At 54.2% G+C, this 26337-nt stretch overlaps 10 protein-coding genes across 10 annotated transcripts; 7 read left to right on the plus strand and 3 right to left on the minus strand.

Moving 5' to 3' along the window:
- Positions 1-743: 743 nt before the first annotated feature.
- On the plus strand, positions 744-1748 carry BBA_05975 (lathosterol oxidase; the record flags this gene model as incomplete). Its single annotated transcript, XM_008601072.1, has 1 exon — positions 744-1748. The coding sequence occupies one exon, from the start codon at positions 744-746 to the stop codon at positions 1746-1748; it is 1005 nt and encodes a 334-aa protein (XP_008599294.1).
- Positions 1749-2620: 872 nt separating this feature from the next.
- Positions 2621-4532, plus strand: BBA_05976 (Peptidase S33, tripeptidyl-peptidase; the record flags this gene model as incomplete). The annotated part of the gene is made up of 2 exons (XM_008601073.1): positions 2621-3514; positions 3576-4532. 2 exons carry the CDS (start codon positions 2621-2623, stop codon positions 4530-4532), a joined length of 1851 nt encoding a protein of 616 aa, XP_008599295.1.
- A 494-nt stretch (positions 4533-5026) lies between these two features.
- Positions 5027-6155, plus strand: BBA_05977 (4-nitrophenylphosphatase; the record flags this gene model as incomplete). Its single annotated transcript, XM_008601074.1, has 4 exons — positions 5027-5095; positions 5169-5190; positions 5259-5327; positions 5395-6155. 4 exons carry the CDS (start codon positions 5027-5029, stop codon positions 6153-6155), a joined length of 921 nt encoding a protein of 306 aa, XP_008599296.1.
- A 207-nt stretch (positions 6156-6362) lies between these two features.
- On the minus strand, positions 6363-7599 carry BBA_05978 (DUF1295 domain protein; the record flags this gene model as incomplete). The annotated part of the gene is made up of 4 exons (XM_008601075.1): positions 6363-6790; positions 6847-7073; positions 7125-7189; positions 7243-7599. The coding sequence occupies 4 exons, from the start codon at positions 7597-7599 to the stop codon at positions 6363-6365; spliced, it is 1077 nt and encodes a 358-aa protein (XP_008599297.1).
- A 686-nt stretch (positions 7600-8285) lies between these two features.
- Positions 8286-10515, plus strand: BBA_05979 (DNA topoisomerase; the record flags this gene model as incomplete). The annotated part of the gene is made up of 5 exons (XM_008601076.1): positions 8286-8366; positions 8430-8627; positions 8679-8857; positions 8912-9081; positions 9140-10515. 5 exons carry the CDS (start codon positions 8286-8288, stop codon positions 10513-10515), a joined length of 2004 nt encoding a protein of 667 aa, XP_008599298.1.
- Positions 10516-12503: 1988 nt separating this feature from the next.
- Positions 12504-12756, plus strand: BBA_05980 (uncharacterized protein; the record flags this gene model as incomplete). The annotated part of the gene is made up of 2 exons (XM_008601077.1): positions 12504-12564; positions 12620-12756. The coding sequence occupies 2 exons, from the start codon at positions 12504-12506 to the stop codon at positions 12754-12756; spliced, it is 198 nt and encodes a 65-aa protein (XP_008599299.1).
- A 1397-nt stretch (positions 12757-14153) lies between these two features.
- BBA_05981 (mucin-like protein) lies at positions 14154-15212 on the plus strand (the record flags this gene model as incomplete). Its single annotated transcript, XM_008601078.1, has 1 exon — positions 14154-15212. The coding sequence occupies one exon, from the start codon at positions 14154-14156 to the stop codon at positions 15210-15212; it is 1059 nt and encodes a 352-aa protein (XP_008599300.1).
- A 1379-nt stretch (positions 15213-16591) lies between these two features.
- On the minus strand, positions 16592-20330 carry BBA_05982 (glycosyltransferase family 25; the record flags this gene model as incomplete). Its single annotated transcript, XM_008601079.1, has 3 exons — positions 16592-17434; positions 17621-18085; positions 20313-20330. 3 exons carry the CDS (start codon positions 20328-20330, stop codon positions 16592-16594), a joined length of 1326 nt encoding a protein of 441 aa, XP_008599301.1.
- Positions 20331-21771: 1441 nt separating this feature from the next.
- BBA_05983 (uncharacterized protein) lies at positions 21772-22715 on the minus strand (the record flags this gene model as incomplete). Its single annotated transcript, XM_008601080.1, has 2 exons — positions 21772-21937; positions 22447-22715. The coding sequence occupies 2 exons, from the start codon at positions 22713-22715 to the stop codon at positions 21772-21774; spliced, it is 435 nt and encodes a 144-aa protein (XP_008599302.1).
- A 1178-nt stretch (positions 22716-23893) lies between these two features.
- Positions 23894-25783, plus strand: BBA_05984 (pH regulatory protein; the record flags this gene model as incomplete). Its single annotated transcript, XM_008601081.1, has 3 exons — positions 23894-24085; positions 24149-24419; positions 24474-25783. The coding sequence occupies 3 exons, from the start codon at positions 23894-23896 to the stop codon at positions 25781-25783; spliced, it is 1773 nt and encodes a 590-aa protein (XP_008599303.1).
- Positions 25784-26337: the final 554 nt, after the last annotated feature.

The raw sequence follows: 26337 nt of genomic DNA on the forward strand, positions 1-26337 counted from the left end.
GCTTTTTTGTTTCATTGTCACGCACTGAAAGCTTTATGTTTCGTGAAGCGAAAGTACGGATACATGTGGTGGTGAATGCATGGTGCTGATGCATGCGCGTTGCGTCCCGATATGGCAGGCTGCATGAGCCATCATGAACGGTATTGCACTACTCGGCCGCCGTAGTACTGCTAGGTCGAGCAGCTGGCAGCTTCGTCAGCCGACAGGGCGCCCTAATAACAGTGTAATACGGGGAAAGGCTCGGCCTACTTAATTTCCGCCGTCTGCGAATCAGCCGACAAGGAATTACACGACATTCCCGGCGCGACTGGCCTCACTATCTGTTACATGGCAATCTTCAGGTGCGACGTGCATTTGCTCACGCGTGTTGCGGCGACCGAGATGGCCCGGTCGAGGAACACAAATGAGCTGCGGTCAGGGGAGACTGGCGCCACCAGGACAGTGTGTTAGCGAAGATCTCGCACTGTGGTTTCCGCAGGCGCCAGGCGGGAACGAATACTCGTAAGGCAAGCAAAAAGTGGCATGAGGGGAATTGAGCCGGCATCCGCTCAACCCGTGCCTGCAAGTGGAGCGCAGTAGCTTAGTCAATAAATGAAATTGTGTTGATCTTATCTAGACGGGCAAACAACCTATTTTTCCTCTTCGTTCCACCGTCTTTTATTACCACTACGACTTTTTCTTTATTTTTGCTTCATTGGCTCGTTCTGTCCCTTGCCGTGCGCGAGGTACACCAGTCGCACAAAATGGACACCGCTCTCGAAATTCTCGACCCCCTCGTCTTCGACCGTGCCTATTCATATTTCTTTCCCGGCCCGGCCGTTGCATGCGATGCCGTTCGCAGCGCCTCATGGTCGACGTCGTCGCTGCTGAGCGCCGTTGCTGCGCACAACGCCACCGCAAAAGTCGCCACTTCGGCTATCGAATCGTGCATTGTCTCGTCGCTGCCTCGCGACGATATTCGACGCCAATGCGCCTCGATTTTGTTTGTCGCGGGCTTTGGTGCCGCCGCAATCTACTTCATTTTCGCCGCCTTTTCCTACTACTTGATCTTCGACCGTCGACTGGAGTACCACCCTCGATTCCTCAAAAACCAGATCTCCCAAGAAATTGTGTCTTCGCTCTGGGCCATTCCTGTCATAGATCTTCTCAGTTTGCCCTTTTTCCTCGCCGAGGTCCGCGGCCACAGTCTTCTCTACACGCACATCGATGAGTACGGCTGGCCCTGGCTCTTCGTCTCGACCATTATATACATGATCTTCAACGATTTCTTCATTTACTGGATCCACCGACTCGAACACCACCCCAGCATCTACAAATACGTTCACAAGCCTCACCACAAGTGGATTGTTCCCACGCCCTGGGCTGCGATTGCTTTCCACCCCGTCGATGGATTCTTGCAGTCGACTCCTTACCATATCTTTGTCTTTATTTGCCCTATGCAAAAGTACCTCTACGCCGTACTCTTCATTCTCGTGCAGCTCTGGACCATCTTCATCCACGACGGCGACATGATCACGGGCACCTGGTCGGAAAAGTTCATCAACAGTCCGGCCCACCATACTCTTCACCACATGTACTTTACATGCAACTACGGCCAGTATTTCACCTGGGCCGACAACTACTTTGACTCGCACCGCGAGCCGCGACCAGAGCTAGACCCTATTCACGACGCTTTGCGCGTGATGCGCGAAAAGGGGCTCGTTGACGATAAGGGCAACCCGATTCCTCCAAAGAAGAAGAGCGATTAAATTCGGAACCAACAGCATTCACTGCGAGGGAGACTTGCCCCTTCATTTACGAGCATTGCGGTTTATTGCGGTTTTTATACATTATTGTTGGGAGTCATACTTGTAATCTAATAGACGACGCCGAGAGGCAATGCTTTTTCTTGTTATCCAGGGACCGCCCCTTTCTAGGACTTTTTAGGAAGGACCCCGCGTCTTGCGCGCACGCCACGCCGAAAACTCCGAACAAACGCTATACGAAACTTTTTCACCATGCACAAAATTAGACGGATAGCAAAAGTTAGTGTCAGTTTCAAAGCCAAATATAGCGGGGATTCTTTGGAGTTGCTAGTCCAAGCCTCAAATGCATTAGTTCGCGAATACCTAGATATAATCCGAGTACGGAGACGGTATACGAATACGCCGCCCAGGCTGCGGTGTGAGATCCATCGCACAGTGCGTCGGAGACTGGATAGACAGTATTAATACTCCGTACTCCGTAGTGAGTTCGCGATCCGCTAGTTTGGTACCAGTCGGGCTTTTGGTCTACTGGCGGTTTGAGATTGTACTCTGTTCATCCCACATCAGTCTCTGTCCTTCCATCTCTAGTCAAAATCGCATCTGGAGTCTAGACGCACAATCAATCAATCATGTCGCTCCTTTTGTTAAGCAATGACGACCAAAGACTTGAAACTTGCAGCCTGATCTGTGTAATCGGGTGCCGAAGCCGAGCGCTAGCAGTCGCCCGACTCCGCTCGCCATGACCTGACCATCATCTTATCCCAGCCTCGCCGCAGCCTTTGATCGGGCACATCTCCTCTCTTTTTTCTTTGCCCCGGCTCTGTCTGCTCCTCAGATCAGGCCATCACGAAGAGTGGCGTCTCTCTCTACAAAAAATGCGATACTCTGGAGCAGTATTGGCGGGCCTTGCCGCCTTGGCACAGGGCCAGCAGCAGGCGCCAGGCGACGCCGCGAGCAGCTTTGACTGGGATAAGCTGCCGCCCTCGACGGTGCTCTCGTACCGGCCCTGCTACGACGGCTTCGAGTGTGCGCGCCTGACGGTGCCCATGGACTGGAAGGACGAGACCGACCCGCGTCTTGTCGTGCTGGCCGTGATTCGGCTGCCGGCCGTCGTGCCCGTCTCGGACCCGGCTTTTGGCGGCACGATCCTCACAAATCCCGGCGGCCCGGGCGGCTCCGGCGTTGACAGCCTGCGCGGAGGCGGCGGGCGCAAGCTCCGCGACGCCCTCGACAAGCCCGGCGAGCGGCACTACGAGATTTTGTCGTTTGACCCGCGCGGCGTCGGCCGCAGCTGGCCGCGCGCCAACTGCCTCCCGCACAACGACCTCGCACGCGACGCCTTTGCGTACGAGGAGCGCGGCGTCGGCATTCTCGATGGGTCCGAGCCGTCGGCCGTGCCCCGCATACTCGGCATGTACAAGAGCTTCCTGCAAAAGTGCGCCGCGGAAGATGAGGCGGGCACGCCCGGCGCGGAGATTATGGGCTTCATGAGTACGCCGAGTGTCGCGCGCGACATGGTCCAGATTGTGGACAAGATTGACGAGCACCTCAAGGAGGAGAGGGTGGAACTAGACGAGGGCGTCGACGACAATGACCGTGTCGAACTGCGAAAGAGAGGGCATCACAAGAAGGACGTCCCACGTCTGCAGTACGTTGGCTATTCGTATGGTACCATCCTGGGTAACTACTTTGCGTCGTTATTTCCTGAGCGTGTTGGCCGCCTTATTCTCGACGGCGTTGTTGATGCCAAGGACTACTCGTCGGGACCTGTAAGTTTGCGCTTTCAGCCTCTTTCTTTCGGCTCCTTTTTTAACGTGCCGTTTCTTGCAGGGCTGGATCACTAGCACGATTGATGCTGACAACATCACCTCCCACTTTTACACTAGCTGCCATGCTGCCGGCGCATCTGTCTGCCCGCTCGTGCAGCCCAGCGACAAGTCGGGCGCCGACATCCAGGCCCGGGTGGAAGACTACGTCGCCGCCCTCGCCGACGAGCCCGTGCCCATCACGACGCCCGGCGGCGGCTTCTCCGCCCTGACCGCCGCCGACGTGCGCATGGCCTCTGCCATTACCAGCTACTCGCCCGGCACCTCCTTCAAACCGCTAGCCGCCTCCCTGGCCGACCTGCTCGCCGGCAACGCAACGTCGTTTGTGCAGCTCCTCGACAAGATTGGCGCGTTCCCGCACCTCCGCGACGCGTGCGCCGTCGGGGACAGCATCCGCGTGCCCGTCATGCAGCTCGCCGTCAACGAGGCCAGCATCGCCACGCGCTGCGCCGACGGCGAGGACGTGACGGGCAGGAACCTGACCTGGTGGCGCGACTTTGTCGCCAGCGAGAGCAGGACCTCCAAGACGTTTGGCAGCTTCTGGTCCAAGATTCGCCTGCCGTGCGCCGGATTTCGCTTCCCGCGCCATTGGTCCTTCAACGGGCCCTTTACGACGCCGCGCTACGAGAGGACGTCGCGCGGACGGCCCGTAAAGGGCAAGCCCGCGGCGCCGCTGCTCTTCCTGTCCAGCCGCCTCGACCCCGTCACCCCGCTGCGGTCGGCGCGCAGAATGGCCGCGCAGCATCCGGGCGCTGCGGTGGTGGTGCAGGAGTCAATGGGCCACTGCGCTCTTGGGTCCGCCAACAGCGAGTGCACCAGAGGCATCGCGCGGGACTACATGGACACGGGCAAGGTGCCGTCTCACGAGACGGTCTGCGAGTCGGACTTTGATCCGTGGAACAAGGACGCCGATGGCGGGGCGTCGAGCTTTGTTATTGATGCGCCGCGCTTTCCATTTTAATCGAGTTTCAGGGTAGCATGTAAATGATTAAAATATGCATTGTCTCGCGTAACACTATTGGCTTTTTCTGCTTTGTCGAACCCCTTGACAAAGAGAGGTGGCTGTACCTTTAGCTCCCGGCGGGTCGCGGTACGTTGCCTGGTCGCCCACTACCCGGAACGAACCTGTAATTTTGTTCATCCGGCACGGAGGAGAGCTCTGCGGAAGCGAATGCACTGTACAGCTCATAATTTGTGGGATAGTCGAAAGAATCACTTTCGGTAAGAGATCGATGCCATTATGCACTATTCGCGAATCTTTCCCGGTCTCGGTGCTCGGTATCCCGCTGATGAGTTCATGACTAATCACTCTGTCTTGGACCAAGATGCGAGTCTCACCGTTTCCCGACTCGTGTCTCACTCAACCATTTTTTGCACCGAATTCAAATTCCGTTACCGCTTGACTTTCAAGCACCTTGCTTTTGTCTTTTCAAATCTCAAAAGTTTTCCCCAAAGATGGCCGCCTCGCCGAAATATCTCACCGGAGACGGTGCTGGTATCAAAGACTTTATCGCCAAGTTTGATGTGCGTTATTTGAGCCCCCGAGCGAAGCACTGCGTACATAAAACTAACTGAACCATTTGATGCTGTAATGTAGACTTTTTTATTTGACTGCGATGGTGAGTACTCGGCCGGCGCTTCTTCTTGATATGTATGGCGAACGCTTTAGCTGAAACCATGAGGCCAGGTGTGCTGTGGTCTGGAGACCATGTCTTTGAGGGAGTTCCGGAAACGCTGCTACTTCTGCGGTCAAAAGGTAGGATACATATTGCAAACTAAAAAATCTACCTGAAATCCACGCCCCTGAACAAAGCAATTCACAGGAAAGAGGATAGTTTTTGTGACAAACAACTCCACCAAATCGCGCCAAGACTACGTCAACAAGATTGCCGGCATGGGCATCGAGGCCAGCCCCGACGACGTCTTTGGCTCGTCCTACTCGGCCGCCGTCTACATCGCGCGCATCCTGAAGCTCCCCGCCGGCAAAAACAAGGTCTACGTCATTGGCGAAGCCGGCGCGGAGCAGGAGCTCGCGTCCGAGGGCGTCCCGTTCATCGGCGGCACGGACCCCGCCTTCCGCCGGGATATTACCCCCGCCGACTTTGCCGGCCTGGCTGACGGGTCGCTGCTGGATCCCGAGGTCGGCGCCGTGCTGTGCGGCCTCGACTTCCACATCAACTACCTCAAGCTGGTTCACGGGCTGCACTACCTCCGCCGCGGCGCGCGCTTCCTCGCCACAAACACCGACTCGACGCTGCCCATGCACCGCGACCTCTTCCTCGGCGCGGGCTCCTGCAGCGTGCCACTGGCAAACGCCATGGGCGAGTCGCCGCTTTCACTCGGCAAGCCCAGCCAGGCCATGATGGACGCCGTCGAGGGCAAGTTCCAGCTCGACCGCGCGCGCACGTGCATGGTCGGCGACAGGCTGAACACGGACATCAAGTTTGGCATCGATGGCAAGCTGGGCGGCACTTTACATGTGCTGACGGGTGTCAATACAAAAGCGGACTGGGAGGCCAAGGATGCCATAGCTGTGCCTGCGTTCTACGCTGACAAGCTGAGCGACTTGCGGGAATGCGCATAAGAGTGTTATTACTAGACGAGAAACGACCTAGACTACTAGAATCGGAGAATCTTATAGACTGATATTCTGGGGGTATCAAACTTTTTCACCAATTTGCCCAGATTCTCCAGAGAACTCCAGTGAGTGAGTCATACTCTGAAATCTCGAAAAGCCCCGAGTGAGCTAAAGGGGAAAAAGGTCTTCTGTGTCGAGTCGGGCATGTATCAGTCACTGCTTTTGTTTCTCCTTCTCTTCCAGATGCTTGGCGAGTTCGCTCGTGCGGATAACCTTGGGCGTCTTGGGGGCGGGCGGCGTGTAGCCCTTGAACGATGTGGGTATGAACATGCCCACCTGCTTCTGATAGTGAGTATACTCGGAGTATTTTCCAGAAGATATGAGCTCCGTGAGCCAGGTAGACCCCTGGAAGAGGGCAATCAGGGCCAAGGAGCCGGCGCCGGCCCAGCTGTAGAGGGTGTTGGTGGCGAAGCAGCTCCACTGGTAGAGGACGAACCAGATGGCCTGCTCAGCGAGAAAGTTGGGGTGTCTACTGTAGGCCCACATGCCGCTGGTGAGGAAGCCACGGTCAAGCTCCTCCTGGAACCAGCCCTTGGGAACCTTGGCCGTCTTGAGGTACGAGTGCTTGGCCTGGTGGTAGTCTTGGTGCTGTGTTAGTATTGCGGATTTCTTGTTCGGGGTGAGAGAGAAGACATACCCCACTGCTGGCCGTCACTGATCCATTCGCTCAGCACGAGACTCAGAATGATGTAAAAGTACATCCAGTCGGCTTTGGTGATCTCGGGCTCGAAGCGCGTGCTGAGAAGAATGTTATAGGTGGGGGCGGCAGAGAAAGCAAAGAGCAGAACGCTCTGGATAAAGGAGATGAAGGTGACGTTGAAGAGAAAGAAAACGGGCTTGGACACATGCTTCATAACGATGCACCTGTGATGATGTTAATTCGTGACGTGACTTGGTCTTGGTGCATCAGCTCACCATCTGTAGTCCTCAGAGCCAACGTTGTAACCGCCCTTGCGCCAGTAATTGAAGGTGAGGCGAATCTGCAGACATTGTTTAGTGAAACGCAATCGAGGTGAATAACAAATAAACATACACTCCAAGCGGTAGTAGCGATTGCTACCAGATCTAGGCGATGATACGGCAGGCCAGCGAGACGGGCCCAGACGGCAAAGTGAATGACATAGAGGTTGGGCAGGATGCTCCACAGGCGGTCGACCTGGGAGTAGTTGCGATTGAGCTCCGAGACGGCAAGGAAGACGGCGCCAAGCAGGACAGAAAAGGAAAATCCGGTGACGAGCGGGTTCGTTTGGAGGTAAATGTCTTTGAGGCCGGCGAGGTTGGCGCCGTTGTTCATGAGCACCTGCGGCAGGGCATAGAGCTGGGGGAGGAAGGGCTGCACCGTCTTGGAGTAGTCGGCGCAGTCCTCGATAGACAAGATGGCAGGAATCATGGCTCCGAAAGTACGGTATCGCGCCCCTGGGATCGGGCTGGTTTTAGGTGATGGATGCGCAGAGAAGAAGTTGTTGAAAGCGAGAAGGGGCCCGGCGCGTCATAGAGGGTGGAGGTTGTCTTGCCACAGCCTAATCACCCTTGTGGGACGTCATCATACGCTAGGTTGTCGGGAACACCTGCCTTGTTGTTAGGGTTGGGCGCAGGCTCTACGATATTGGCTATAATTTCAATCTATAAGAGATATATCTGCAATTCTAGTACTTGTGAATTGTGATTTTTTCTTGTCATCTAAATATCTAACAATGTTATAGAGAACGTTCCTCACCTCAATGGTGGCGCTGGAGCTTGGGTGGGTCGCGACGAGCTGCCAGCTAGCTGCCCACCTAAATTTGGCAGTCTCTGGCTCGCTCTTCCGACATTCATGAACATGCGTGGGACGCAACGAAATATATCACAAGAAAGTCTGTGAATCGCCCAGTATGAAGCCCTGAAACTTGAATGACCGAAAATCAACGCCATCATCATGCGATTGGCCCATGCGACAGGGGTGGTACAGCTGCACGATTGTCATCACGCGACGCGTTTGCAGGCTAAGTGAGAATGAGCCAGTCTGCATATCACGGGCCACGACGTTCATAAAGCCACGTAAAATAAAAGGCACATACAAAAGCACATACTTACAAAATGCGGGTTCTGTGCGTGGCTGAGAAACCATCCATTTCAAAGGCGGTAGCTAGCCATCTCTCCGGAGGCCAATTTCAGACCGTGAGTATACATGGGCGGCGGATGGCGAAACAACGACTAATGCACAAACGCCGCATCCTTTAGCACAACACTCGCAATCAATATGTCAAGAATTACGCCTTTGATTTCAATTTCGGACCGCCATATGGCCAATGCTCCGTCACAATGACTTGCGTGTCTGGGCACCTCACCAACCTCGAGTTTACTGCCGAGCACAAGAACTGGAGTTTCCCGCCCCCAGAGTCGCTCTTTAACGCGCCAGTCATTAGCAACGTATACCAAGTATGACATCCAATACGTTCGGTCAAGGACACAAGCTCTAACTGCTTTCAGGATAAGAAGAATATTGCACAGAATTTGGCGGATCAGGCAAGGTATGCGCGCCTTCTCGTCATCTGGACGGATTGCGATCGCGAAGGAGAACACATTGGCCAGGAAATTGTAGATGCTGCCAAAAAGGGCAATGCGCAGCTCCAGGTCAAACGTGCTCGCTTCAGCAATATCGAAAGGGCGTAAGATGCTACACTCTAACCCCGCTCCCGCCAGCATGCACTGACTTTGTATAGGCACGTCTTATCTGCTGCTATGCGGCTGATAGACCTCGATGTGAGGCAAGTGAATGCTGTGGCAGCACGAATAGAACTAGACCTGCGCATTGGCTACGCCTTCACACGTTTCATGACCAACAATCTACGGCCGCTAGGTGGACCGATGGAAAATTTGACACTCAGTTATGGTGAGCCTGGCTCTTTGTGTGATTCAAACGGTCCGTGTGCTGACTTGTGCGCTTCAAGGCTCATGTCAATTCCCTACTCTTGGCTTCGTTGTGGATCGGTACTTTCGCGTCAAGAACTTCGTCCCGGAGCCTTTCTGGGGCATCAAGGTAACCCACAGCCGTGAAGGCAAGCAAGCCATTTTTAGCTGGTCACGATATCGGCTTTTCGATCGCATGACAACCATTATTCTATATGAAAGATGCTTGGCTGCAAAAATGGCAAAGATTACCAAGGTTCAGGAAAAGCCAACGCGCAAGTTTAAGCCACTACCACTTACCACAGTCGAGCTGCAAAAGGCAGCCACTCGTCTGCTCCGAATGAGTGGCCAGCAGGCCATGACAATTGCCGAAGGCCTCTATAATAAAGGATTCATCAGCTACCCAAGAACAGAGACGGACCGCTTCGACAAGGGCATGAATTTGCGTGCGTTGGTACAGAAGCAGACGCCCGACCAGCGCTGGGGTGACTTTGCTCAAGGTCTTGTGAACGGAGGGTTTCAGCAGCCACGCGAAGGAAGGCACGATGACAAAGCGCATCCGCCCATTCATCCTATTACTTATGCCGCACCGAGCGTTTTGAACTACGATGAAGGTCGCTTGTACGAGTATGTCGTGAGACGCTTCCTCGCTTGCTGCTCAGAAGATGCCAAAGGCTCCGCGACAGAAATCGATCTGCAATACGGCGAAGAAATGTTCAGCACTCGTGGGGTTATTGTCTTGGAAAGGAACTATCTCGACGTCTACGTATACGAGAAGTGGAACGACACGGCAGAGCTGCCCAAATTCACGGTTGGGGAGCAGTTTGAACCGACAGAGGCCATGATGACAGAGGGAAAGACAGGACCACCATCGTATCTCACTGAAGCAGATCTTATTGCACTGATGGATGCCAACGGTATCGGCACGGATGCGACCATGGCTGAACATATTCAGAAGATCCAGGACCGAGAATACGTGGCGACGATTGACCGTTCTGGTGCAACAGGCGGCGGCAATGATGACGATGGCGATGGCGACAATGGCGCGCAAGCAGGCAGAGGCATACGTGGTCGCGGTCGTGGGCGTGAACGGGGTCGCGGAAGGGGCGGGCGTGACGGCGGTGGAGCTACGGGACGAGGAAGAGGAGGCAATATCAAGGTGTTTGTGCCGACGCAGCTGGGCGTGGCCTTGATTCTAGGCTTTGACCGGATGGACTTTGATACGAGTCTGGGCAAGCCATTTTTACGAAAAGAGATGGAGCTCAAGATGAAGGCGATATGCGAGGGCCGGCTAAGCAAAGACGCCATGTTACGGGAAAGCATCTCACAATACAGACAAGTATTTATGCAGTCTCAAGAAAGGTTGAGCGTACTGAAGCGGGCGTGCCGCGAGTTTGTGTTTGGCCAGCCTGGATGACGACGGGCACACGACTAGACTAGAAATGACGGAATATATTGGAATACCACCGATGGATGTAGAATAAAATAAGTACGCCACGCGAAAATTCTTATGGGCATGTGTCGGACTGTCGTGGTTTGTTAGTGGTCCGACGATGCTGCCTCGCTGGATTTGGGCAGCGGGAGGGGGAGGGGCAAGCTGCACGAGGGAGCAATGGAAGGCTTGGAAGCTCGGCGTGTTGAGCGTATTGAGCTGCCATGCAACAGGCCATGCTGCAGAGCGGGGTTGTGCTCGTCGGCGATGACAGAGCTAGGTACCTAGGGTTTGCTGAGGTTGTCTGCGTGGAGTCGGGATTTTATATCGCAAATGCGGCCAATGAAGTGTGAGCTGGCAGCACCATGGTACTGAGGTGTTTTATACATGACAGAAACAATGATGTACTTTACGATTGTCACCCGAATTCAGCTGCAATGGAAATAAAAGCTCCGACCGAAATCAATGAATAATGCAGGTGTGGTTCCGCGTTACCAGAGCCGGATGCGCGGGGTGGTTGACCCAGTCGGACCGTCGACTCGTCGAGGCTGCGGTTGGACAAATACGAGGGTGGAATTCGATTTGGCAATGGGTTTAGGGCTTTCCGAGGCAATCGCACACAAAAAGTGAAAGAGTGAAATTGAGATAAAATGACGCTCGGCTCCCGGTGTTATCTCAGCCGGGCGGCGCGGGGAAGTGGGCTGGAGAGTTGCAGTCAAAGCCAAGACGCGATAACTGAGCGTCGCTCTATACGCACAGTACACTACAGTAGGTGTCAATGATTGTGATAAGGAAGGGCTTGATTTGGCAATGCAAACCAAGACGCGCCAAACTAGCGTTCGGGTAAAGCAGGCATTGTCAAAGGCTTTGGAAATGGCTCACAGATTTTCAACAGTTATTTGGTCATTAAGTTATTTTTTTTTATTGGGCTTGCTTGACAAGTCAAAACGAAGAAAAGGCTCCATTCTACGGCGCGTCATGAGCCATTGGGAGCGACCACGAGTTGTCAACTGGGCTCTGGAGAGGGAGCCAAGACTCAACCTGCACTGGGGCTTCTGGGGCCGGTTACACACACGCCCCCCTGGCAACTTTGGGAATAATATGGACCAACTCTGTTCGATGGGCTATTTTCAGAAAGAGAGCGAGGATGGATCCTGTGCATGCACGTCAGTTTTAGGGCAGAAGAGGCGAGGCAGGAGTGGGTTGAAGAGCCCTTGATGACATGCGGCCTAATAACGAGAGAAGAAGATGTGATTCTTCACTGACTCGGGCCATTATTACAAGGAAAGAGGTAAATAGAACTAGGGAGGGATATTGATACAGGAGCATACTTTGTAAATAGAAAAAAAGCTTGGGTGTTGAAATGAAGGTAATCAGACTAGATGATAAGGGGGAGGCCCCGACTTAGACGGAAAGGGGGAAGAACGTGGTGAAGGGTTGTTGGCGGACACACATGGTGTCTTGAGCAGAATATGATTGTAGAAGGGCACCAGAAAAGAATGACGCAGATGACACTCTTTTTTTTTTTGGCAATTTTTTCAATGCTCGAACTGGGACGATGAGCCGATGGCTAAAGGTTGAATTGGCGAATGGACGAATCGTGGAGGGCATGTGCGTGAGGTAATGGGCGCGACAGGCGCTGTAAATGCGCTGTAATGCTAGCGGGAGGAGCAGAGTGTGGGGGCGGCTGAAGGCAGTACCTAAGGCACCTATCGTTAGCTGCTGTGACGCCCCGAGGCATTGCTTGATGCTTGACAAGGTGCCTAATAAGTACACTTCTCAAGTTAAACATGTGTTCAAGAGGCAAGTGAATGCGGTGCGACGTGTAACTGTGGACAGCTTGTCTTGTTATACCTCGGGCAACGTGTATTTCTTCTGTACGCGGACATTTGGTCTTGTCATACTCGGAGACTTTTCCTGGCAGGACGGCAGTCAGTACTTGGGTACAGTCATACGCGCAAAGAGACGACAACATGCGCCACGAACCTGACGCAGTTGCTAGATGCACGCAATCAATAGCCATGGCACACTACTGTAGGCACTGTAACCGTTTTTGCTTCCAAACTAGAATGGTAGTTTTGTATTTTAGTTTTCTACGTCCCCACGATTGCCATCGACTGGTGCGCGCACGTTGTCCGCGCTGTTGGCCGAGAAGCTCCGATCGCGCGCGCGTGGGGAAAAGCAACACTGGGACGTGACTCGATGCACCACGCACAAACAGAGTGAAAAGAGAAAAAAAGTGCACGAAAATGATTAGGGCAAAAAAGTGACATGCCCGTCGGGAAGTTTACTTTGCGATTTCGGCAGTGGGCATTGAGTTACCTTATGCAGTGTTGCTGCCAGGAAGTCAGCTTACTGGCCAGTGGCCTCCGCGCAGGCGGTTTGCGCCGTTCTCCAGTGCGTTGGGGAGTCAGTCAATGTGACGCAGGGCGTTTGCAAGGCAACACAAGACGGGTAAGTGAGGGGAGATTTCTTGCATTTGGCAGAGCGCACAAACATGGGCCGTCAACAGAATGAACAAGCTGCATTTTCTAACTAGCACTTCCCGAGGCGAGGGAGGACAAGGAGCGTGCACTGGCGGCTGGGAGTCATGGGAGTCATGGGATATAATTCATGTGTCAGCCGTCATATCAAGAGCGCGCAAGCAGTACGTGGCGTACAAGTACCTCCCGTCGGGGCAACGCCACTGCATCGACGCCCCATGGCACCAAGAATAGCGGGGCTCTGAGCGCACACCCTCCACACTGACGACACCATGTCGCAAGAGGGTACTTGCGAAATGCCGCAGCATAGGCATAGCTGAGAAGTACCTCTATCTTCACATCTTGTGGATGGTTGGCATCCAAACCGGCGCGCTCTGTCACCTGCCGTGGCACTCCCGCAGAGAAGTTGTACATCGCCATTCAAGTACCTCCAGTTAGGCTGTGGCTCAGGCTGGCGTGGCTCGCTCGGCCTCTCCAGACTCTGGATGGCAAAACATAAAGGTCACTTTTCGCGGCTAAACCGAGCAGCAAATACTTCTGGATTAATAACCGCTTTCTTCAGACACGTACCCCCCAAGCCAAATCAGACCCCCCAATATCCGCCATGTTGGCCTGGCGCACCATCCGTTCCAGCGTTTCGCTACAGCCTAGGTAAGTAGTAGGTAGGGATACAGCGCTGTGTCCGCTGGCTTGCCTGCTATACATAACTCGTGTCTCCTCCTCGCCGCGCCTCCATCCTTCCCTCCTCTTCTTCAAAGCAACAACAACAACGCACCCATCCTATAATAACCATCGAGAGTCATCTGTCACAGTCCAGAGAGTCGCGCCAGCCCTGCCAGCCTGTCCATACAAATAATTTGTCCTTTTCTATCAAGCTCAAGTTTTACCAGTTTCGCCAACTTTCGCTTCGGAACAGTCTAGGTACGTACCCTGGCCGCAGTGACTCAACAGCATCTCGCCTCCCGCTCCTGCATCGCAACCCTCGCAAAGTCGGTCACGTCGCCCGTGCTCGCGCCGCATCACCCTTTTCATCTCCATCTCCCTCATCTCTGCCACCGACATTACCTCCCTCGTCTGTCAACACGCGCTGATCTCTGACAGATTGTTCTGAAGCCCTCTTATACACCTGGTACATACATCATGGCTTCCATGGCAGCAGCTGCTCGTGACATCCCCCAGGCCTCCTTGAACCGAGACAACTTGACTGTTGTAGCGGATCGGAGCGACCTGGCGACTGTGGCACGATCTCATAACCTTCCGACTCCTCCCAACTCCATCTCCCCGGCTCTTCCTGCACACGGCCTCAAGGCCCAGCTGCAACAGGCGGCCAAGCTCGAGCCCATCGACTCCGACTTGGACCTTCACGAAGACGCCAACGGCCCAAAGCGCTCCGTCTCTCCCCATCATGATCCGTCGGGTACCATAACCAGCGCCATGCTGGCCACCTATCACCTCCCCGAGATCCTGCTCAACCACGGACCTCTGGCGATACGGCACATCATGGGCTACCTGACCACATCGGTTCCCGGCTTCTCCGGCATCCCCCCAACCAAGGCTCGCCGCTTGGTCGTCGGTGCCCTCGAGGGCCGTGGAGACGGCGCGCTCGGCGACAACGATGTTGATTTCGAAAAGGTCGGCTGGGGACGGTGGAACGCCAAGCGACGAGGACTCCCAGGACGTGACCACGAGGCCACCCCGCCCCGGTCCTTGCCTAATGGCGGCATCCCCATCTCCAGGAATGCCCTCAAAGCCCAAGAGAGGGCCAGGGCAAACATTTTTGGTTCCAGTGGTGAAGCATTTCACTTCTCCCACGACGACCATGACGGCATCCCCATGATGGAGGACGAAGCTGACAAAATGTCGATGGACGGTTACGAGTCCGCTTCGTGCTCCGAGGCCCCCGACGACGATGTCACCATGAATGACGACCCCGAGGACGTGACCGACGACGAGGACTGGGCCGCCATGGGTGCCGCCGCTCTACGCGCCGAATCGTACCCCAACATGGCCGCCGCCCTGTCCAGTCCCGACGTGCCCGTCTCGCACACGTACAATGCCACAGGCATGCGCGCCTTTTCCGGCCGGTCCGGCATGGCTCGTCTCCCTCCCTCTGGCTTCGACATGATAGCTCTTGCTGCTGCCTCTGGCACTCAGGAGCGTGAGGCTGTCGAGGCTCTTCTACGACTCGGTTCTGTATAATACGATTTGCATGCACGGCGTTATCTTGGTGCGGCTTCTTTTTCTTCTCTTTTCCTCCTTTCCTCTTACTGTTATTCAACTGGGTTCGGATATCAAAATGCACTCGGTCAACTTGGCTGGGCCAAAAGGAATACGCATCACACGCTACTTTTATTGACGGCGAAAACGTTTTCATCGCGGCCAGTTCTTAGAGTTCACAACACTCGCTTATTGTGCTTTTCTCCCCTTCAACCCTTGCATTTTTTTTTCTCTGGTCTCTGGCAACAATTGGCATTTGGGCAGATACCCCCGCAGCGCGAAGCTCAACCATCACTTGCCCGGCAGGAACTTTTATGACTCTGTCACTCTACGTTTCTCCTGGTATCTCTTTTAATGGCTTTTTGTCGTTCGCTTCTGCTACTTTTTATCTTCTTGCACATACCCTTTTGCTGGCCATCGTCTCGAACCAGTTCAACACCTTATTTTTTCTTACTTTTGTGGAAAGTTTTCTGCTTGACGCTTCAACCTTGGCATCTTGCTCTGGCTTGGCTGTTGAACAGTGAATTATCAGATGCCGCAATGCTCTACGACACCACAAGATAATACCTTTTGGCTTGCCTATTGATGGCGGCCTGGAGGCAACAAACCAATATGCTTTATATAGAAGGAGATGATTAGGCGGCTCAATAGAGCCCTCGAATATCTCAATGGGAGGACACTGGGATATGGCTACTCTAGTAGCTTGATATCTCTCTTGGGTTGGAGTATGGAACTCCAACTACGCACCTCGAATGGCGGGGGCATCCGATGCTTCAATGCAAGCACGAGAACGGGATATAAATAGGACCCTGATTTTTTTTTCTCTTTTGGGATGTCAAAGCACTTTGCACTTTGCTTAGGTAGTCTTCCTTTACTAGTATTACTCAGGCTATGTATGCCTGCGCTAAATGGAAACTCTTGATCCTGCCTGCTGTCTCGTCGGTCACATGCCTCTTGCTTTGCACTTGTGACAGTTGTGTATAGGTAGGTTCACATGCCTCTTGCTTTGCACCTGTGACAATTGTGTATAGGTAGGTAAATATGACGACGTTGGCGTGTCTCTCTGTATAAATGGAACTTGATACCATGTACATGACGTAGATGAAAAGGAGATTCATGTGCTGACATTTAGGCTAAAACGTACAAGATACATATAAGAAAAAAGAAGAAAAAAGAAAAAAGTACAAAAAATTCAAACAGCTAATGTAATATCCTACGCGTATATCGGCATGGACAAGATGACTGGCGCTTCGCCCTCGAATTAGCCCCAAGCCTCATCCTGTCTGCTCTGCAGCAAGGGGAGATGACCAGCCAGCGACATCTTTTCTCCCCCTCTTATCAAAACTGCCTCATCGGCCTCATCAAGCCTGGCTCCTTTCCAGCGTCGTCTCCTGGCCAAAGATGAAGCCCCAAGCCCTCTCGAGGGCCATATCCTTGAAGGAGATGCTGGTGTGGCCCTCCTTTTTCCGCCAGACGCTGCCCGTGTGCTTGACGGCCTCCCAGCCGGAGAGGTTGGGCTCGCCGTCGCCGTCGGGGCTGTTGATGTCGCTGTTTGCGCCGCGCTCGCGCATGCCAATGTCGTCGCGGTACTCCCACTGCGCAAAGACGGTCGGGGTGACGCTGTAGGTGACGAGGTCGCCGGCCTGAATCATGAGGCGCATGATGAGATCGACGGGGTTGTCGAGGTCGAGGGCGGTGCGCAGGAGGAGCTTGGCGGCGCCGGTCTGGGAGACGGCGTAGGCGGTGGTGCAGACGATGCCGCCGGATTGTCGGACGACGCGCTCGGCGCCGAGCTCCTCGCCCCAGTAGTCGATGCCCGGGGCGACGTGCGGGTCTGGGTAGCGCACGGAAACGTTCTTGTTATCGGGACCCTCCCAGCATTGGCCCAGGGAGAGGAGATCCCAGTGCGTGCTTTGCCAGGGGTCGTCGGGGTGCGCCGGCGCCGGCGCCGGCGGCGGCGGTGGCGGCGGGGGGGCTGCGGCGGTAGTGGTAGCAGCAGCAGCAGCAGGAGGAGGGGTGACCGAGGTGGACGGGCGGTTGAGGAAGCCGTGGTTGGGGAGCGGCCTCGACTGCACCTTGTCGAGGAGACGGCTAAAATGCTGGTTGAGGAGGCTCATCGACTCGCGGACCTCGATGTCCCAGGAGGCGTCGGATTCGAGGATAAGGACGGCGGGGGACTTGTCCCGGAGCATCTGGCTCCAGATCTGCAGGTTCAACGTTAGCGGGCGCCACACTTTTTTTTTTGGCTTTGCCTTTCAACGGCGCCGCCCCATCTCGTCCGTTTTCTTCTTCTTCTTCTGATTCTTTTCCTTCCTCTTCTTCTGATTCTTTTCCTTCTTTGGGATGTGGGGGGGGGGGGGGGTCGCGTCTTCGAGGGATTCCAAACGTACATTGGCATGGGCGCGCCAGCAACCCTTTTCCTCCTTTCTGAGGCGTGCCGAATGCTCCGGGGGCATGCCCACGTCGTTAATGTCGGCCGCCAGCACGCCGGGCGTCTCGGTGATGTCGATGCCCGCAAGCCAGGCCTGCAGCGAGGCCGCGTCGAGGCGGTCGAAGCGGCCGGGAAGGTTGATGAATTGAATCGAGCTGAAGCCGAGCGTCGCGTTGCTCGCCGCGTCCATGAGACGCTGCTGGTCGCGCGACGGACGCGGGACTCCGCCAGTGGCTGCCGGCTCGGCAGGGCGCCTGTGATTCCCGAAACTGGCCCTGGTGCTGCTGCTGCCGCCGTAGACGAGGACAAGGAAGAGGATGAGAATGGTAAAAGCGGCGACGCGTACTGCGCGCGGGGAGCGTCCGCCCTGGAGGAGCGTCGAGGGGAATTCGCGCCAGCTGCCAGACTTTTCCATGTCGAAAAGCTGAGAAGAAGAAAAAACAAAAAAAGAGATTCGATTAATTATTTTGGGATTGGCGTCTGGAGAACGGAGAAGGACGAAAAGTTGCCAAGGTTGTCTTATTCACGGGCTGAGATTAAAAACCTCGAATCAAGTGTTGGAAATGTATATCCATAGAACTGCTTGCAACGCGATGTCTCAATCGTTCAGCGTCGGGAACGGGATGTGTATTGTTATGCAACCGTACAAGGAGGAATGAATGCTGGTTCTGAAAGAATGACTGGCGATGATCCGCATCCGGCAAAAATGTTTCAGGAAGAAGAAGAAGAGAGAATAAAGAAAGAAGCACGAGAAGAAAAGGCAAGAATTAATGTAAAAATCCCAATCGGAGCCTGATATCAAACAAAGTATTATATGCTCCCCTTTTTATCCTCCTCCCAGACCCTTGCTATCGTCATCGTTCTTCTTTTTTTTTTTTTTTATCTTCCCTTGTTTCATGCCAGGCTGTCCCGCCGCAGAATACGAGAGCCGCGCCAACCCTTGTTGGGCGAGAGCCTCGTTTCTGATTCGCCAGGCCTACTGCCGACGCGACGATAAATTAGGGTCTAAAAAGAGGGTCCGCATGAATTCTGAACTCGAGTCATATTTGGTTAAAAGAAGGTTGCGCGAGTCGGCGGGGATGGCCGAGTTTCAAGGATGGGGAACATGATTATCATGAGCAAAGAACTTGTGTTTTTTTCTTTTTTTTTTCTTTTTGGTTTGATGCACAATTACTATTCATTTACAAAGCACGTCATGTCTGGGCTGTAACTGCATCGGATCGTATCGTGTCCGGCTGATGGATGAAGCGAGCGCTTACGCGCCGCAAAACCCGCACGCTACCGCGGATGGACAAGGGCATTTAGAGCCCTCAAAAAGATTGTGAAAAAAAAAATAGAAAAAAAAACGGAAATAATTTCACTCCCTGCAGCGTACACTACATGCAGGGCTCTGATTTCGGATGTGTTGAACTCTTACACAACTCAAAAGAAGGGACGCGCCACACCTTATTATGCACGCTATACCCCCCTGATATCACAACACACACTCCATTTCTTACCGCTCTTTACCAGTATTTACTACAAGGGAGAGGCATTTTCTTGCTATCAAAACTCCTTTTAGGGCTCACTTTTCGCGCCGTCCAGCCCTTTTTTTTTTTTGGCCTCTTCCGGACCCTAGAAGGCCATGTTGGCCACTAAAATGCATCTTGTAGTGGGAAACATACTCTGAGGTATAGCTCAACAGCATTTTATAGTGGTATTCACAGGCTTCCTCAGGAATCGCCCTGGGCTCATGATTGGCGAGTCATACACTTTAATAACTAGACGCGTCACACTCCATGAGCGCAATAATCCCTTATCTATCACAACATGATGCACCTGCCTAGATGCTGACAAAATCAACCATCAGCAACAACATCAGCAAACCTCCCTAGAAGTAAGTATTTAATCCCCCTGAGAAACCAACAGTAAAAGGCCCCCATATTTATAGAAAGCGGCACGCCCACTATAAGTATTGCCAGTTTACCCATCCTGCCTTGGCTCCCCCGCCGCGCCGCCGATTCTGAAGCCATGGATGCTGAGTCCCTTGATGGAGCCCTCGATGGACAGGGGCGTCGCGCGGCAGTAGCTCCATCTTATCAGTCGGCTCGTCTTCTCATCTTGGAGTCGGGAAAGTAAGGGGCAGCAGGCTGTCAATGTCATTACTGTCATGCAGCCTCAGCCGTGCCTCTCCATCCACGGCAATCTCGTCGCCGCCGTGCCGGCGCCCGCTTCTGTCTCACGGAAGCAAGCCATTCATCGTATATATACCCTGATCCCTGGACCCCTGACAGCAGTTGAAGTACTCCGCCGAGTTGTGAGCTTTTTGAGCTCATTGTGTTGCACGTCATTTCGCTTCGGCTACTTTGGCTGACCGTCCTCTTGCTAACACAGACTGGACATATTTGGAGGCAAGCGCATCAAGGAAAAAAAAAAAAGGACCCATGGGCTCACTTGAATGATGCCGAATAGTCTGCGTTAAAGTAGCCAAATAATGCACCAATCTATGAGAACCGATCAGCACTGTCTTGACATGAATCTCTCAGCCTACAGAAGCACCACAATACCGTACAAGGACAAAGCTCATGCGGTGCTACAGAACAATCGTAGTAGAGAGCATGTTATAACAGCAAGATGCAGCACAAAATGCAGCATTCACCGAAGCTGCTTACCATAGCTGTCTGCTGCATGATAAGATACGACACCTGGTGCCACAGCTTTTCTGGCACAACTACTTCTGTGGAATCGGGACGATAGAATTCTCAGGCTACGGATATGCCGAAGCTGCCTTCCGGACGAGACGTCTGAGATATAATTGCATCTCTAGATCAAAGGGTTGAAGTTCGGTATTTCTGTCTGCGTCCGCATTTTCGAGCCGCCGTTTCGATATGACACTGTTATTGATATACCACTATTTCGCTCTGCGTGCGTGCGTAATCGACCCACCAATCTTCCGATGGAAGACAAACTTCGTGGAACGCATAGCGACAAGCTATCTCGCTTCCAGACGTGTTCCACAAGAATAGCAAGCCCAAGATTGGTGCCGCTGGCCGTGGGCCGTGGACCGTGGGCCGTTGGTCGTGTTGGCTCTGTGGTGGGAACGAATCGAAGCAGCCTGCAGCGAACCCAGGCCGAATGACAGCCGGCGGTGATGGACACCCGCTTGGCACGATTATTCCACAAATTATTCTGTTTTTACCGCTTGGAGAGCACCTTTCTGCAGGATGATTTGCATATGACATACATACTTGAAAGTGAGGCGCCACCGGACCTTGACTGGCCTGTAATGCATGCTTAGATTGACTGAGAGATGCGTTGACGACTGACTAACCTTTGTCAAGCGATGCATACGTGAATCTGGGCCTGCATGGATTCCGCGCAGTGTCGGCAGGACTCCACGTGCACCACGGACAAGGTTGAGGCAAGCTGTCGTCGTCACTGGCTACTTACTACTGGCAAGCCCCTCTGTCAAAAAAAGCGACCATGGTCGTCTGTCAAGCACAATTGCCACCGCGTTGTACGCTTCAAGCTAACCTGCGGTTGCCATAACAGGAATTGTGTGAATGTGAGTATTTTTTTTTCCATGCGCCAAGTCCAGAAGCACGCGGCAAGATTTAAAGAGCTGGGTACGTACGCAATCGACGCGCCAAGCTCAAGGTGAAGGCTATGTAGCAGCCTCAGCTACGCTCCCTCGTCGCAATGCGGGGAATCATCGGCAAAGCCAGGGGCAGATGGCTTGGCCAACTAACATGCTTCTTAAGTTCTTAGGAACCGCCAAACTGCTTGGCTATGCTTGGCCATGGCGCAATTGCTGGCGAGACGATAGATTAGTTTAGGTTGTGCAAAAGCACAAATTCGTCGTTGCTCTGATCAGCATTAGCACCCGCTCTGCGCCTGGTTGAGAGAGCTTGGCAGCGTGCTTGGCGTATTGATTGTCCGGCGTGCCAAGCAAAAGCCATTGAAAACTTGAGCCAGGGTCGGCGAATTCGAGCCAGAGTGCGTTGAATCAAGCAACACGTGGAGGCGGATGGGCGCACGGCGGCGTGGCTGAGCCATTAAACCTTACTCGTAATAAAACGGTTGCGAGCCACACCAGTCGGTGGCCCAATCATGCATGTCGCCATCTGACCCTCAAGGCGATGCCGAGACTTGACCTGCGGTAGTGTGTTCGTTTGGAAGGGGATCAGCCCATGTGTCACGCACAAGGCGACCCTTGAGTAGTTCATCAAATGCAGCATCAGGCAAACTGCCGCGCTGCTTGCTCAACTTGGGGCAAAGCTCGGGTCCTGCGAACAGGCTTGAAATCTGCGTCAGACTAGCATTTAATAACAAGAGTCTTGCTAAGCGGGCCGACGAAACAGCCACAACGCCCAGCCGGTATGCGCGCCAGGGCGAAATAGGAAGAAACAAGAGAGAGACGGCAGATGGCGATGCTGGCGGGCTGCAGACTGATGCGCCATATCTGGGCAGCCAGAGAGGCACACACACACACACTTGATAACACCTGGGCAGCCACAGACACACAGACACACAGACACACTTCATGGACAGGAGGGCGAGAGGGAAAGAGGACAAGTAGCAGTTGCAGGCCTCTTCCTGCGGCGTCATTGCTGCTTTGTGTGCTTGCCAACTTGTCACACTTGTTCATCTCTTGCATACTTGGTACCCCGGGCGCAGCCCCACGTATTTAGCGATTTCTCGGCATGCTTATTAGCCTGCGGCGGAGGCGGAGGGGCACAGAGACTGGGCGCTCAGCGGAAAGCTTGATTCCTTTCTTGTTCAGTCTCGGCGATCGTCGGTACTGACAAGCCTGAGATTAGCTCGCGCTGTCGCAGACCGGAGCCTTCGGCTTCGGCAAGATACAGGGACGGATTGTTGCCGAACGGTAGTGCTGGGCAGGTTGCTGGCAGGTTGCTGACAGGTCGGATACAGTCACGGGTCGACATTCCCGTCTCGAGTCGTGTTGTCGCGGAAGAGAGCTTGAGGTCACGTTGCAGCCCAGGCTCAAGCCATGTCCAGGGTGTCCATGAGGGCGATTGGAGGGTTGGAGGGTTGGAGGGGTAAATAAAGTGCATGGCTAAATATTTTCACAACGACCCTTGCATCGTAAGAGCAGTCCGCCGCTTCTTGCGCCCTTGCTCACGCTGCAGCGAAACAGCCACAGACTGTCGATCATGCCATTCTGAGGCAGTTGTGCTACATATCATTCTGACTCGTAGACTGGTCGGCTGCTGGCCAAGTTCTAGTCAGCCATAAATTATCAGCCATAAATGATAAACGAGGCAAGCAGGTTGGGAAGGATTTAATTTGCGCGGGCGGCCATGTACACCTTTTCTGGTCTTCTGACAAGATTATTGGTCTTGATAGACAAGCAAACGCTCCACTACCTGCCTGCTCTGACGCCGCCTGGCGGCATTGCTGAAAGCAGCTGCGAATCGCGTGCACCGTCGACGGTATCGGCGGCAGCATGATGCCATCACATCACACAACAGACGAGCCCAGGCTGCTGGTGGCCTGAACTGGCAAAAGCAGCCGACCAGGCCAGGTTTTGAGGGTGTTGCTTATTTATTGCTCGCCTTGTGTTGCGTGTACGGTGTTGCCCAAGATTGGGCTCGCACGCTGGTAACTGGGTGGGCGCTGTTTGGAGAAACAGAAGAGCCTGGAACGCGGCCAGAGCCTGTCAGTGTACAAGGCGAATGCTGAACCGACGCCCCACAACCGGCCCAACATCCAATCGAACACTGGTTATGGCCCTTATGGGTCTTCCGCCAAGACCGCCAAGAGCTTGGCAGCCTTGGCAAACTCTGCTCCGCCGCACATTCCAATGTCCCTGCATGCTCTGCTACTCTTTTTAGCTACCAAATCTACCGTCTGAGCAAGTATTTCTGCCAAGAAGTACTTGGGCTTGGCATGCCAAGACCGCCAAGACTTTCCGCTCGCCCCTTCAGTCTTCGCGCCAAGACCTGGCGACTTGGCTCCGGTATCAGCACATCTAAAGCCAACCGCCTCCCCGCAACATTACTTCTTTCTCTACTTTAGAATCTAAATCTTGCTTCTCGACTTTCCTTCTTGGCTAACATCTAAACCGACATTCAAAACCTGCATCATCGCCATATTTTGCATCACTCTTTAAAAACCTCATCCGTCCTCTCGCTAACGAACGTCGTTGTCTGGCGCTAACTCAAACCATCACCCCGGAACCGCTCTGGCGTCCGCCTCTTGTATTCGACTACACGTATAATCAACCGCTGCAATGTCGCAACTCCCCGACATTTCCCAGGTTACCTCTGGCGTGAGCAGCAACAGCAGCGACTCCAAGTCGGGCACCCCTGCGCCTTCAACCACCGCGGCGCGCGAGGCTGCCATGGCCAGCATTGCTGAAGACAATCTCACATGCCGTTGGAACCAGTGCCTTCAAAAATTCGCTACTCCCGAAATCCTCTATGTACGTAGTCCTCAGCTGTCTTCATACCCGTCCGCCACCCATGTCTGACTCTTTGGCCCGCAGGAACACATTTGCGATCGCCATGTCGGCCGCAAAAGCACAAACAACCTTAGCCTGACCTGCCAATGGAACTCGTGCCGCACAACCACTGTCAAGCGTGACCACATTACCTCACATATCAGAGTCCACGTCCCTCTCAAGCCTCACAAGTGTGAGTTCTGTGGTAAGTCCTTCAAACGCCCTCAGGACTTGAAGAAGCACGTCAAGACACATGCCGATGATTCTGTCCTCTCCCGCCAGGACAGCGGCTTCAACTACCGAACTCAGTCCAAGGGTACGTCTCATCCATCACCATACAAGACAGAGCAACCGCTGACATGTTTAGCAGCCCCTAGCTACTACGACCATAATGGTCAAATGCGTTCTGGTCACGCCGGCTACCCCCAGCCTGGTCACCCTGGCGGCTACTATGCTCCCCAGCAGCCTGCAAGCTATGGCATGTACTTTAACCAGCCGCCTCTGAACGCCCCCCGCGCGGAGCACATTGGCTACAACGCTGCCGCCGCTGGCGGTTATGACCGCAAGCGTACCTACGACATGGTTGACGACTTCTTTGGCAGCGCCAAGCGCCGCCACATTGACCCCTCGTCCTACACCGACATAGGTCGCTCGCTTCTTCCTCTCCACGGCTCCCTGTCCGTCCCCCAGGGTGCCATGGCTGCTGCCGATCATTACATGCCCCAGCCTGCGCACGTCTCTGGCGGCATGAGTGCCGGTGTTCCTCCCATTGCTCACAACCCTCTGGCTCAGCAGTACTACCTGCCTATGCCTAGCGCCCGCACCCATAAGGATCTCGTCCATATTGACAATCTCCTCGGCCAAATGCAGGATACCATCTACGAGAATGCCCAACATGCTACTGCCGGCGTACATATTCACAATGGCAGCGATCACAGCTATGGTGGCTTCCGCAACACTCCCTCACCCAATGTCGTGCACCGCGGATCTCCCAGCCATATGGCCGACGGCTACGCCGTCTCAGCCGCCAGCATGGCCTCCCCTCTCACTGCTATCTCGTCGACCGGCACGCCCGCCGTCACCCCTCCTTCCAGCTCCATGTCCTACACCTCGGGCCACTCTCCAAGCCCGTCTGCCTCTGGCATGTCTGCTGCTGGCCTCTCTCCTCAGTCCCGTCACAGCCCAGCCGCTGTCATGTACCCGAGCCTGCCCACCAGCCTGCCCGCTGCCAGTCACGGCTACGGCCAGTCTGCTACGGCCACGCTCGGTCCCAGCTTCGACATGAGCGAGCGCCGTCGCTACTCTGGCGGTCTGCTCCAGCGCGCGCGCGGACCTTTGCCCTCGCGACCCGCCGAGCCGTCCAGCGGCGCCACTACCCCCAAGGCCGCCGCTGACAGCCCCGCCTCGCCCGCCTCGGAGTCGTCAGACACGAGCGAGGCCACCCGCGAGCGCGAGGAGCAGTACGACCGCTGGTTGGAGAACATGCGTGTCATCGAGGGCCTGCGCGAGTACGTCCGCGGACGTCTGGAGCGCAGAGAGTACGTTCCCGACGAAGCGGAGCACAACGGCGATGCCATGGACGTCGACGTCAAAAGCCCCCAGTTGCCTCCTCGCACGCTCGGCAAGGGCAAGGAGGGCGGCAACTCGTTGTACCCCATCCTCCCCGTGCCCGGTTCTTGAGCGTGGAAATTGGATGGCTTCTTTTGACAATGTAGGCGTATAGGCGGATGACTTGGTACCATCTTTCATGGAACGCTGAAGTAGGAGTTTATGGAACGGCATATGTATTTGCTCATTTTTTATTATGTTGGATTCTGATATGAAGCAAACAATCGGGCAGTATAGTACAGTGCGTACGTCGAGACGTTGAGCGATGCGCTGCCATGATGTATATTGATGTTGACTACTGTTTAAAAATCTGACCTTGTTCATCAACTCGTTTGATCGCCCTTGTTGAATGTTCTTGTACCTGCTAGAAGTGAGATGCAAAGACGAGAAAAAAAGTACTTGGAAGCATTCTTTTGTAGCTGATGAGCCAGCCTACTCGGTGAATTTTTGATAACTTCCAGACCCGACACTTCCATCGAGTGCGTTTTAGAGGCAATCGATTGTCAAAATGCAAATGACAGCCTCGGCGTTGGTCTCATCATCTCCGTCTGCTGAGTTGAGGATGTAGCTAGCTAGCTCCGGCGTCAATCAGCAACAGGCACGGGTTGTGCGCCGCAGCCACCTAC

This window comes from Beauveria bassiana, assembly GCF_000280675.1.
Source record: "Beauveria bassiana ARSEF 2860 unplaced genomic scaffold BBA_S00016, whole genome shotgun sequence".
NCBI classification, from domain to species: domain Eukaryota; kingdom Fungi; phylum Ascomycota; class Sordariomycetes; order Hypocreales; family Cordycipitaceae; genus Beauveria; species Beauveria bassiana.